General features: G+C 40.5%; 1 protein-coding gene across 1 annotated transcript; it reads right to left on the reverse strand.

The window, feature by feature from the left end:
* Positions 1 to 477: 477 nt before the first annotated feature.
* RIOK3 (RIO kinase 3) lies at positions 478 to 12,335 on the reverse strand. The gene is given in 14 exon segments (XM_042835971.1): positions 478 to 1,805; positions 3,434 to 3,541; positions 3,908 to 3,997; positions 4,087 to 4,167; positions 5,085 to 5,244; positions 5,729 to 5,917; positions 7,029 to 7,156; positions 8,645 to 8,788; positions 9,363 to 9,472; positions 9,559 to 9,663; positions 9,771 to 9,916; positions 11,226 to 11,347; positions 12,149 to 12,184; positions 12,186 to 12,335. Coding segments are annotated over 14 exon segments (1,551 nt in total). The 5' UTR covers positions 12,216 to 12,335; the 3' UTR covers positions 478 to 1,703.
* Between the last annotated feature and the right edge of the window lie 1,539 nt (positions 12,336 to 13,874).

Consider the following 13,874-nt stretch of genomic DNA (forward strand, 5'->3'; position numbering starts at 1 on the left):
AATCATGAGTTGGAAGGGACCCTTGAAGGCCATCTGGCCCAACGCCCCTGCAATGAACAGCAACACCTGCAGCTACATCACGGTGCTCAGAGCCCCAGCCAACCTGACCTGGAGTATGTACAGGGATGTAAGAAACTTCTTCCTCATATCATATCTAAATCTCTCCTCTGGCTATGAGGAGTTTTTCTTTTAAAAAGCCTTATCCTCTGCATGCTTTGAAAAAGGTTGGGTTGTACTTGACAACAGCAGCATTCACTCCTTCTGAAGGTGTTAACTCTATCACTCCATGTCAGTACCCTTTCTGTTCTATCCCTGAGGTCCCTATTTTGGGCAACTTTTTCCACTAAGGGATTAGGAACGAACTCTACAAGTCATAAGCTGCTTTACCAAAAACAAGGAATAGAAGCAAGAAGATTGTCTCAATCAAAGCACTGAGGATCAGGGATGGCTAGTACAATACAAAGAACCACACAAGAATACCACTGCAAGATCTTCAGTTTTTACTTTGCCACCACTCCTCGAGTTAATAAAAACAAAACCCAAATCATTTCCACAGTACACTGGGAGAATTTCACACAGCAACATTATATTTTGCTTGATAAAGAGCAGCATCCAGAACTGCAGTTTGAAAAGTTGATCAGAAATTCTTAACTCCAAACCACTCCACTAGATCAAGTCATCTTTAAATGTGTTGCAGAGAAACATCACTAGACTTTTAAAACTTGATAAAATAGGCTGACATTAAGAATAAAAACAGGAAAGATAAATTTTCTACTTACAAATAGTATGCTTCATTTAAAAGTAATTCTGATCAGTATTTTGTTTTCAGAGTTTGAGTCTCTTCTAGATGAACTAGGAGGTTTGGTACTCAGATTTTCAGTGGAGATGCAAGATTTAAAAAAAGAAAAAAAAAAAACTGTATAATTTGCACCAAGTTATTTAATTACTTGGGTTTGTTTTTTTTTGTTTTTTTTTTTTTTTTAAAGACCAAAGGTAACTGAACTGAATTTGTTCAGCAACTTGGATTTCTTAGCATGTCAAAGTAGTCCTCTGCTAGTTAAGACCCACTTCTTGTAGTGTCTAATTGTATTTACTGAGACAGTTAGAGCCACATTCCACGTACTTTAAGTGAAAGGTTTAGGTTTTTGTGCATATAAAGATATTATTTTGTTAAATAAACAGTTTAATTATTACAGCACACAGTTTGACTTTTGGTTTTGGCTGGGGTGAAATAGGCGAGAAGCTCATTGACAATTTTTCCATCTACAATTTTAAAGTAGCTTTAGAAGTAGCAATAGGAAAAAAAGAAAAAAACTCTCCTAGTGTGCTTTCTCAGTAAATTTAAACGATGTGTAACTTTTGGGAGAAAAAAAACTACTAAAACAGAAGCTCTGAATCATGCAAAATATGACCACCTCAGCTATATCGGCCTAGTGTGAGCAGCCAATTGGTGATGCTGTCAGACCATCCCCAGTAGTGACATTTCATCCTCCCAGTGCCAGCCTGATGCGCGGGCCAGGTTAAAAACAAAGCAAACAAAAAGAAAAAACACACTGAGGCATCACCATACGCTCACTGTGTTTTCCATTTTGGCAATCCCAGTCAACCACTCTCTCAACATTGGTAGTTGACATTTACCACTGCACCAATGTCAGTAGCAGCAAGTCTGTGTTGTTGTTTTTAAAGCAGCTACACACCCAGTGCTATTCATTATATATAGGTGGGTCTCCATCAGTTGAAAACGTGGACACCTTCTTTCCATGATTCTGCACGTGATCTTCATTCATCTTCTCCAAGGCTTCAATCTAGAGAACCAAAAAATAAACTCACGTTGAAATTAGAAAGCCATGCTTGCTCTAGAATCTTCCTAAATAGTATGAGAAGTGTATATTGAGATGACTGATCAGTACTTACAACATTTCATTTATTCTGTCTCATATGGGCAATATGCTTTAGAAACAGCTCAAAACATCTGTTCTCAGAAGTTAATAAAAGGAGTTGCACTTCCTCACAGCCTCATACAACAACTGAAACACATATATATTATCCTCAAGGAAAAAAAAGGCCACATTTTACCCCCACTGACAAAATATAGTTTGTTTCCTTTCATATAAGTATCTTTTTCCAACATTTCTGGTGTGTGTCAGGATAAATCCAGCTTGTGTCACCCTTGGAGTCCAGCATGTGAAGCACAAGGAGTTGCAGAAAAGACAGGGTGATTCCTAAGACTTCATCTGTACTCTACAATGTACATAACTATTTCTCCACTGCTAATCATCTCTGCTGTAACTCAGCCAATCCAGCAACAGTGGAGAAATTCTCAGTAATATTAAGATTACAAATTCACCACAATTATTATCAGTGGTGAAAGCAGAAGACTGTCATTGTTTAATTTTTTTTATTTTATTTATTCAATTTTTTTGTACAATCAATGTAACACAGTAGGATGGCTTATTTTAGCCTCCAGCTTGTGTTTGGATTACTTCCTCTTGTACTCTGTGGGAGGTAATTTTATTCACTCCAATCTAAAGCTTAAGTTTAAGGATGGACTGCTCAATTTCACATAAACAGCAATAAGTCTTTCCCAGAAAAGCCATAGGTAAAGAGAGATGACAAACTCCTACGTACCAAAGCTCACAATGAAGTCAGTGAGAGTGAATTTCTCCCTTCCCCCCTTAATAAATCAATCAGTAACTTAATCTTGGAACAGCCTAAGAAATTCTCATGACTATTTTGCTCCCTTCATCAGTTTAAGGACTTGCACCACAAGTTAAATGCTCCGACCTGTTTATCCTGGACAAGCATAAACCTGCAATGTTATCCAGATTCAAGTAGAATTGCTATGTAGCCTTAATTTAATCAGTAGATGGGGAATTTTTGACAGCTTATAAGTGTCTGTGAACAGGATGCACCCCTTGAGGAGCGATAACCACAATTTGACAGTTAAAAGTGAAAGGTGACCACAGACTCCTAGTCTGTATTTAGATTAACGTGATTTCATATGTCTAATGTTAGGCTTGAAGATTGAAAACGCAAGCCTATAAGAGAGATTTTACATTTGAAGTATTAAAAATAAGCAGCAATTTATTCATTTCAACAAAAGCTTATTCTAAGAAAGGAAAGCCGTAAGGCAAGACAACAACACTATCTTTTAAATGCAAACAGATCACTAAATATTTCCTTTAGCACTGGAAAGTGCAATTATGCACAAGGAGCTTTTATATTTGGGAGCAGATCATCAGGAATAGAGAGGAAGTCTGTCAGAGTTTCTGAAAACTGCTTCTATGAGGAGGAAATAATCAACATTTAAAAGAGAGGTACAAAATGATTTCTGAAGTTATACTCACATTAATCATACAAACTAAACTTGGAAAGTTAAGTATTGCAGTGGCTACAAGCTAACCAAATTGAAATGTTAAACACAAAGTTGTACCTCTGCTTGGAAGTCCACTTCACTTTCAGCTGTAATATTTAAACCTGAGACAGCATTGAAGAGCTCACGCTCATTAACTGCTTCTGCCACACCTCCTTTCTGGAAGAACTGCGTAAAACAAAAAGCATACATTAAACACTTAAGAGAAAACAAAATATTTCTCTTTCTCCACGAGTTACAATTTTAGAAGTTTTTAGACGTTTTTAGACAAAATGATGTTTTTGCCTTTGCTGACCTGTAGGTAACAGCTGAGGGAAGTTTTAAATCCACCAGCACTGTCTTATTCTACCCCAGAATTTGCCTTTTAAAGAACGCCGTCAGTACTGACATCATGCAAGATGAATCTTACATAAATCCAGCCACAATTATTTCGTGGAGTTATACTGATTGATTTTTCAGTAATTCTGAATTCTGCTGTTGCATCTTAGAAAGACATCCTTTGTAACAGAGGATTGTCAGCTGAAGAGGTCCTACCTGTGAAACATTCCTACAGTCTCTGAACAAAAATTCAAGTCCATGAGGATGAGTTGGCTCCACAGACTGACTGACATCAATAAGCCAAACCTGTAAGCAGAGACAGCAATTCACTTTGCTTTAACATTTCATATTAGACAAAACTTTTTCTTCCTACATCATAAAAAAAATACGCTCACCTTTCCATTGTGCCAAAGCATGTTGTATTCACTCAGATCAGCATGGACCAGATTACACTCTTTATACAACTGCTGCATCATCTGCAAGGAACCAAATCTGTTAACAAAGTGTGCTAAATTCCAAATAAATAACAGTTGCACAACTGTAACACAATGAAGTGTTTCCCACCCACACACATTTCTATGATTTCTTCCAAGCCTTCAATAACATTTCACAGGGAACTGCAGTTTTGGTGAAATGCCAGCAAATTAAGCCTTTTAATGACTGACCTTTGTCAAGTCATTCTCATAAAACTCACATCAGCTCTGCCAGCAGACTGAGCACATTAGACAGATAAACACGTTCTCTAAATGTATCTGTCACTCTTGCCCAATCACACAGGGAAAAGGTGGCCCAGTTTTAGAATCCTGATCAGTATTAGTATTCAGTATTGATACTCTGCTCATTGAAAACAGGGTTGTGTTGCTCTATCAGTCTCAAAATTTGACATACACATCATTCACAGTACCAAACTGCTGTTGGTTTTTGCTTGCTTTTTTGTTTATGGGAAATTAATAGAAAACAGACATTTAGAAGGTACGTGTCTGAACCATGAAGAACACATGCCATATTCTAATGCATTCTCTGATTTCTACACTAGTTTAAAAAAAAAAAAAAAAAGTGGTTTACTACCAGAGCATGATTAATTATCATCAACTAAGTGTTTTGTAAACCCAGAAAGACAGAGAACTTTCTTCTATAAAAGGAGGACTACTAGCTCATGAGTTCTCTGTTGTAAAATACCCTGTCACCAAATTCGAAAGCACATCCTCTGCTCAGATTATTTTTTCTAGTGCTTCATTTCTTATTTATTTTAAGTTACTCATTAAACAGCAGCAAAATAAGCCTTTGGACTCCATACTTGGAAATTTATTCAAGCATCCTAGAAAGTAAATAAATGCTGATTTGTCCTTTAAGTTATTCAGTACAAGTACACGCCACATCAGCACTGCCTTACATTAAGAACTTGATAGTAGGCCTTTTTCATATCTTCACTATTAAGTTTCACATCCTTTAGTTTAGGTGCTGGGACTTGATCCTGGCCAATGAAAGACATAACCAAGACGTGTTTCTTAAGGATAACCACTTGAGGACAAGGAATTCCTGCATTTTGCATTCTGTGGATAAAAACAAATAGACACTGATGAAGAAAACAAAACAAAGCCATAACAATTTAAAAAAACAAACAAACAAAAAAACCAGTCTAGTTACTGCTTGTTCATTTTCAAGCTGCATGCCAGAGATTTGATCCAGAAGTAAGTAGTCTTTGAAACAGACAGGATTGTTAATTGATTATATATTCCCCCCCCCTCTACATTTCACTTAGGACTCTAAAATCTGAGTTATCCAAAGCGTGCCTAAAAATGGTAATGGAAAACTAATTATTTTTACAGCTAGGGGCTGATCACTTCACAGGCCTATAAATTCTACTGCCAAATCCCAGAAGATGCTTTTAATTCATTAAACTGTAAGAAACCAGATGCTTATTCAGTCTATGCCAACATCAAATCTAGACTTCTACCCAGACATAATCTAACTTTCTAAAACAGAGAGTAGGAAACCAACAAGAATTTGACTTTTTTTTTTTTTTTTTTTTTTTACCTTGTTAAGTTATGCATTTCTTTCTCAGCCCACATGCGAATAATCTTCCGTGGATTCAATTTACTGAAGCGGTCTTTGAATCTGTAGTCATCCTTGATGTATTTGTCACGGTTTTTGAATTCATTAAGAGTTGTTTTAAACACTTTAATGGCACATTCTGGAGGTATAACTTTATCACCTTCAGTTGCACTTCTCGTGGAGAGAGTCAAAGAGTCAAGCACACAATAAAATTAACTGCTCACATCCTTGCAAGAAAATGCACAGCTGCTTTATTGCTTTTTCATGTGTTTTCTCTTTTTTTTAAATGATGCAAGATAATGAGATTTTTAACATGAAAGGAAAAGATTTGATATCAAGCTTGAAAATCACTTCAAGTTTGTAAGGGCTTAAATAGGAAATATTTGATTTTTGGAACTTTGATCACATGTTGCTTATCCAATAGGTTCCATCTCCCAGCCTGTGAAAATTTTAATTAAGCATTATAGCTAATAGTAGCTGTGTTAACAGATGTAATTACTTCCATTACAAGTGAAAAAAAGATCCATGTCTTAGAGCAATAATAGTAGCGTCACCATGTTTTATTAAGCACCTCAAAACACACTGCCCTTTGAATAACAGTAAGCAAAAGGTCACTCTTACCACTGTTCAGGAGAGGTCAAGTAGAAGAAACTAACCAACCTTCTCCCAACATCATCTCACTCCTGACATCTCTCAACAAGTTACGTGAATTTGGGTTTTATTAATTCCTTCTTCATATACTTTAAACGAGTAATGTTTCCATGCACTGCAATCTTTAATGCACAAAAATCCTTTGAGCATCGTAGTCTTTAAAACCAGAGACTTGCACAACTTGCAAAGTGAACAGCATCCCAAAGGTAACCATCTAGGTAACCCAAAAATAAGAGAGCACCTCTTGCTCAGCTGCATAGATTGAGCTGTTAAAAGTAGTGTGATGGAAAGACAATCTTCAGGTATCCCAAGGTCATCACAGTGGCTTTCTAGTCCAGGGTAGGTCAGTGGAAACAGACCTTCACAGAAAGCTGCAGTTGATTTGTCCCTAGCTCATCTCCAGAGAAAAAAGTGGAGGTGGTTTGTTGTTTGGCTTTTTTTTTTTTTTTTAAATACTTCAAAATAAACACTATTTGGCTTGCAGAACTTATCACTATCTGCATGCATATGAACTAAACGTTTAAGTCCTGGCAATGAAATAAACACAGGTTGCTCAAATATGTTGTGGTTTCTCCTTTTTAGGCTCTCTCTGGCACTTCAGGCTACTGTCAGTAACAAACAACATACTTACCTTCCTCCATATGCATGAAAAACAACAGATTCTTTCCCTGTGCTGATGCAGCCTGTGATGGTCTCCAGCATTCCACCACTGACCATCTTGTACAGAAGTAAACGTGTTTTAGGATCCACTGCTTTCTCCTACAGGTGAGAAAGAAGTATACAAATTATTAAAATAATCCTTCACTTTTGCAATGAGTTTATAGTATTTATATATTACAGGTGCCTAATTGCATGGGAAAAATAGCATATTAAGAGTGCTCTCTCCATTGACAGGGTGGGGGAGAAAAATACTCAGATACATTGTCACATTGTAGCAGCCAGTATTTTATCGATTCTGCATTCAGTATATACAGTGTTATCACACAACCACAGAACCTCAGACTGGCTGAAGGGCACAGAGAAAAGGGACCTCTGGGTCCATCTGGCATAAGCCCTGGTCAAGCAAGGACACTCAGAGCAGGGTGACCAGGACTGCATTCAGGCAGCTGCCAAAGATCTCCAAGAAGGAGACTCCACAGCTTCTGGGCAACTTGCACCAGTGCCAGATGGAAACTCTTACATTTCATTTACACACATTGCCTCTCATCCTGGCACTGAACACCACTGAAGAGAGCCTGGCCCCCATCCTCTCTGCTCCCTTCTGGTATTTATATATCTGATGAGGCACTCTCAAGCCTCTTCTCCAGGCTGAACGTTCCCAGCTCTCCCAGCCTCACCCCATAGGAAATATACTCCTGCCCCTTCATTCTCTCAGTGGCCCACTGCTGGACTCTGCCCATGTCTCTCTTATACTGTAGAGCTGAGAACTGGACCCTACACTCCATGGCTGAGTAGAGGGTAAAGATCACCTCTCTTGACCTACTGGCAATACCTTGCCTAAAGCAGCCCAGGATGCCATCAGCTTTCTTGACTGCAAGACATTCTGCTGGCTCACTGTCCACCAAATCCTTTTCTGCCAGGCTGCTTTCCACCTAGGTGGCCTACAGCACACTTCTGGTGCCAGGAACTGTTCCACCCCAGCGCAGGACTTGGCATCTCTCCTTGCTGAACTGCAGATTTTTGCCTGCCCACCTCTCCATTTTGTCAAGATCCCTCTGAATTGCTGCATGGCCCTCTGGTAAGCCAGCTACCTCCCCCAGACCTCCTAGATTCACATCATCCATTAATTTACTGTGGGTACACTCTGCTGCATGGTCCAGATTCAGATTATTCCTTAAGAGCACTTTCTACAGTGTTTTCAAGAATCATCCCGAAATGTTATATTATTCTTGTATCAGCAAAAGTAAAGTAAAACATTCAAGCCTGAAAGACTTCAGAGCAGGAATTACCACAGGCACAGTTCTAGATTCATTCATTAAGGCTATCTACTGACTTCCTAAATTATTAAGGAAAAATTTAGTCACCTCATCTTCCTGAGACTTGCTATGAGGACAGATGCTTGGAGCCACATGCTTCAGAGTATGTGCTAGATGATTTCTATACGCAATCTCTAAGCTCATTTAGCAGAGTTAGAGACTGGTTTAAATATTGTTTTTAGTAAAACAGTTCTTTTTAATCAAGGAATTACCAAAACAGCAGTTCACTGTTACATAGGATAAAGAGGATAAAAAGATTTAAAGAACATACTGCAGTGGAGTGTTCCTTCTTTTCATGGAGCCTTGCACTTCGACGTTCCTCAGAGTATGCATGCTGCTTTAAGGCGTTGAAGACTTGATTTGACAGCTTTAAGTCCATCCCAATTCCATCCCCAACTTGAAACTCTGGCGCAAACTACAAATAGAGATAAGTGTTAAGTATTGGTACTAGCAGACAACTATTGGCACAAGCAGGAATTTCTCGTTCTCATCTGCAAGAATCTAGGGCAGATTAAGACCTAAGGGACAACATGGCACAAAGTGAGTTTCAAAGTGTCAAAAAACGTATTGCTCCGAGCTCAGCACTCAGTTCTGCCCAAGCTGATATGATATTACCTAACATCCTGTGAAATAGCACTTACAGCATTTCCTTATTTAGAGCAGCAACACCACTTACGTTAAAGAAAACAGAAGGCACATAGTATGGATAAGTAGATTGAAAAGCTGTATATCAAACCACTGACTGAAAATAAGTTACTTCTATTATCAAAATAGACGTTTAAAAAAAAAAAAAAGAGGGGAAGGGGAAAACACAAATCAAACTGCCAGTTCAAATAATTAAACCAAGTTGTTTTCATCTGATGAGGACATAAAAATTCAGCACCACATACAGCAGTAAAGACAGGCAAACATTACTCCTTTTAATTAAATTTCAGCATTCTAGTTTCACATATGCTACACAGAGTGAATTTTCCCAAGCTTTTACTTACATTTTCCATACGAGCAGTGTTCTTTCTTCCACAAACCACTTCATCATGTTTAGTAGTAATGTCCTTTCCTTTCCCTATGAAACCCTTTTTTGGTGTAATAGTAGGTTTATCTGCCAGCAATAAGAAAAATATATCAAACTTGACATCAAAGCAAACATAAGTGATGCTCACAAGACTGGTTGGTACTACCACATACCTGCCCTATAAGGATCATGCCTAGTATCCTGCCAATCAACTTCATCCTCTGAGCTGTCACTGTCAAAGGGATGCACCTTCCGATAATTTTCAAAGGATATGGAAACTTGAGACAAAACAAATGAGCACATCTGTGATTATTAGCATTTGCTACTCCTTCATAGCTCTGTCAGTATAAACAGAATGCCTCAAATATTTCCAAAGCAAAAATACCTTTGCTGTCTCCATTAAATTTCTTCTCTTCACGCCGAAGCTGTGCATCATATTCCCTGTCAAATTCCATCTGCAGCATCTGAGCTAGCATTAGGTCACTAGAAGTGTCAACATTTTCTCCTGTAATAAATGGTCCTTCTGCAACACTATATAAAAATAGAAAAGCAAAGCAGAAAAAACTGAGTACAATAATCTACACAGAAACACTGCTTCACATGATTTGATCACTCTATACAAAAAACCCTAGTATAGAGCTGTATAGAAACTAACACATCTTAACAGTGACTCCCTAAATTCTTATTGCCACTCCTTTACAAGGCAAACATTACTTCAGTGTCTTGGTTTACCATTCTATAAGCAGCATGATGCATGATTTTTTTTAAGATGCCCCTTATGAAAGGGAAAGAAATAGCACAGCTAGAAAGATACATGCAGAAAATACATATAATATATATCCAAAAATAAAAACTAGAGTCTCACAGAACTGCTTGAATTGGAAGGGACCCTTAAAGGTCACCTGGTCCAAATCCCCTGCAGTGAACAGGGCACCTACAGCTACATCAGGTTGCTCAGAGCCCTATCCAGCCTGACCTTTAATATCTCCAGGGATGGGGCACCCAGGCAACCTGTCCCAGCACCTCACTACCTTTATTGTAAAACAAAACAAAGCAAAAAAAGAAAAAAAAAACAAAACCCCACAACAACAAAAAAAACCTCCTTACATCCAATCCAGATCTCCCTTATTTTAGTTTGAAATCATTTCCCCTTGTCCTGTTTGCTAGCACGCTCTGCTAAAGAGTCTGTCCCCTTCCTTCTTATAGTCACCTCCCCCTCTTTCCCCCTTTAGATACTGAAAAGCTGCTCTCAGGTTTCCCTGGAGCCTTCTTTTCTTCAGGCTGAATAGTCCCATCTCTCTCAACCTGTCCTTGTAGGGAAGGTGTTGCATCCCTTAGATGATTTGTGTAGCCTTTCTCTAGACATGCTCTAACAAGTTCAGCATTGCATAATCAGCATTGCATTGTACTGCAAGAGAGGGTCAAAGGTAGAACTGGCATGAATTTAGGTCCTGTAAAGTCTTGGAAGTAAGTATTTAGAATTTTAAAGTACTTGGAGAATACAAGTGATACACAACCAGACAGTTTGAAAACTGAATTTGTATATACGTTAAACCCTCTAAAAAAGAAGAAATTACATTTCTGACAACTTTTGTCAAAACGCAGTTTAGGGACTGACTTAAGGCAATCAAAATAATACAAAAGAAATAGCAAGAAAGGACAGAAGAGTCTCTAAGGAAGAGTTTTAACTAGAGAAGCCACCATCTATGGAAAGGCAGAGCTAGAAAATAATAGGCAAAGCACTTACTACACTGCTCCACTACAATCACACAACACAGAGGAGGACAGATAATGGCGACTTACAACTGCAGAGCTCACTAATCCTGGATTTTAAACTTACGCAACTACTTCAGGAAAAGCAGCATTTTCCTCCTCCAGTTGCAGCTCTTTTGCCAGCTGTTCACTCATAACATCGGCAAGGGAACATGATATCGAGGCAGTTTTTGGAGTTCCCCAGGGACACTGTAAATAAATATTTTGTTTGAGACAGTGAGAAATGCAATGGCAACACTGATAATAAGGACAATTAGCTACCAGCAGCTCTAAAACAAGCTGGTGTAATCCCATAAGAGCTTATGCTCTCTAGATATGGAGGAAAGTATGAGGAATTGTGGCACAGTAGACAGAATCACAGAATGGCCTGGATTGAAAAGAACTGCAATGATCACCCAGTTTCAACCCCCTGCTATGTGCAGGGTCACCAACCACCAGACCAGGCTGCCCAGAACCACATCCAGCCTGGCCTTGAATGCCTCCAGGGATGGGGCATCCACAGCCTCCTTGAGCAACCTGCTCCAGTGCATCACCACCCTCTGTGTGAAAAACTTCCTCCTCATATCTAACCTAAACCTCCCCTTAGTTTAAAGCCATTCCCCCATATCCTATCACTATCCACCCCTCATATCTCTAGCAGTAGCTCCATAAGCTGAGAAGAGTGTGACTGAAAGGACATCGATGGTCATTTCCTAACAGACAAGAAGGAAGAAAGCTTCACCACCGCCTGAAGACAGAAAGTAGCCTTCCCACAAAGTCTGTTTACAAGTTTATGCCGTAAAGTTGCCTTTGGAGAAACAGAAACCCGCACACAGCTGGAAGGAGGGCTGGAACCCAGGCAGCTCGCTGCCCCGACAGCCCAACCAACAACACCCCGCGAGGCCTCGCGGAGAACAGCCCCATTTACCGGCCTTTCCACGAGAGGATAACTCCCGGCCGCCGCCGGGGCCTGCCCGAGCCCAGCAGGCCGCCACGCCACACCGCGCTCACCTTGCTCTGCCAGGCTGGGCCCGGCCCGGCCTCGGGGGGGGGCGGCGGCGACTCCTACCGGGTCCATCTGCGCACGGAGAGGCGAAGCGGGAGGAGGACGGCAGGGACGTGAACTCTCGAGTGGACAGCGACGCTCTGAACGCGGAGCTTTCCGGGTTCGGCCTCAATCCCCGTACCGTCACCGGCCGAGCCGTTCCCCATTGGCCGGCGGGACGGGACGCGCCTTCCGGTGATGTCAACACGGCGGTGGTGCTGGGGGTGGGGAAAGAAAGGGGAAAGGTCGCTTTTTGTTGGCGAGGTGGGCATGGGGGGGGGGGGGGGGGGGGAGCGTAAGGGAACATATGCATTTCATCGTGTAATCGAACGCCCTGCAAATACGAAATTAATAGAGGTGTTTCGTGTGTGATCCTCTGCCTGTTGCACCTCCATTTTAAGTGTTCACCTGGAAGTCGTGTGGGGATTGATATGCCCTACTCTCAGGGCAGGGGCAGCTTCCTGGCACTTTGCAGCAATGCAGCCTCCCTGCATGTATAGATAGCCACAAATGAGCTGTGCAGCGGATCAACCCTTGAACTGAAATATACTGAGATGTTCTAAAAATCACATGTAAACAAAATCATTTGCCACAAACTCACATCTCCTAAAATAAGAATAATAACAGCAATAACAACAATAGAAATAATAGTTTCAAATCTGTCTAGAGCAGAAAATTCCCTTAATTTTACTCAGATGGCAGGTAACCAGCCCCTCAGCTGGCTTTCTAGGGCAGGAGAAATGGGACAAGGTCTCACAGCTTCCTGGCATCCCTTGGCTGGGCAGGGGCTGTTCCCTGTGTGACCTCAGCAGGGCAGTCCCCACAGGTGCCACTGACATTGGCTCTCAGGCATGCAGGATTCCATGTTCTTGGCCAAAGTTCATCTGATGTCATCAGCAACTAGCGATGACGTAAGGCATTGCAATGTCTCAAGGCAACCTTTTCTGGTGTTCACTGCTGCAGAAAGTCCTGCCTGCTGCAGAAAGGCCAGACATCAAAGCACTGGGGTACCTCCTGGACCAGGCTGTTAACTCTTGAACCAGACCCTAACTCCCAAACCAGGCGATGACTCCCTTCTAGGCCCATAGCTCCTGAACCAGTCCAGTAGCTCCTTCCTATACACCATACAGATGTGCACCAAGAATGGACAAGGAAAGCTTGGTCTAGTGATACAGTAGCAATGTGGTTCTTGTCCTCTCCACCCCTGGCCCTGACAGAAGGAAATTCTTTCTTCCCCTCTTCAGAGTCTTTTGTGGTTGAAAGACTGCTGCCATGCCCCATCCAAGCTTCTTCTTTGGCTGGACTTGTCTGTTAAATAAGCAAGCGGAATGTCAAAGCAATGTCCTGCTGATGAGAAAATCTAGCACTCTGGCAGATCTGTACAAGCACCAAGTAAGAAAGTGTTAGGTTTGGGTTCAAAAAGTCCCACATTACTTAATATTCATCTCTTTATTTCATTTTTAATTTTCACAAAACAAGTTTCACATTCCTCAGTTCTGCAATCTAATTTAGGGTTCAAAGGAAGTCCTCTTCAGATAAACATTACTTGACTGAGGCCTTGAGCCCATGACCCCTTCAGTGAAGGGACCAACCCTTGAACTGAATTATACTGAGATGTTCTGCAAAATTACATGTAAACAAAATCATTTGCCACAAACTCACATCTCCTATAATAATAATAATAATAATAAT

The sequence above is a fragment of the Centrocercus urophasianus genome, unplaced genomic scaffold, assembly GCF_019232065.1.
Source record: "Centrocercus urophasianus isolate 14NV4802_14NV808 unplaced genomic scaffold, USGS_Curo_1.0 seq_11, whole genome shotgun sequence".
Lineage (NCBI taxonomy): Eukaryota > Metazoa > Chordata > Aves > Galliformes > Phasianidae > Centrocercus > Centrocercus urophasianus.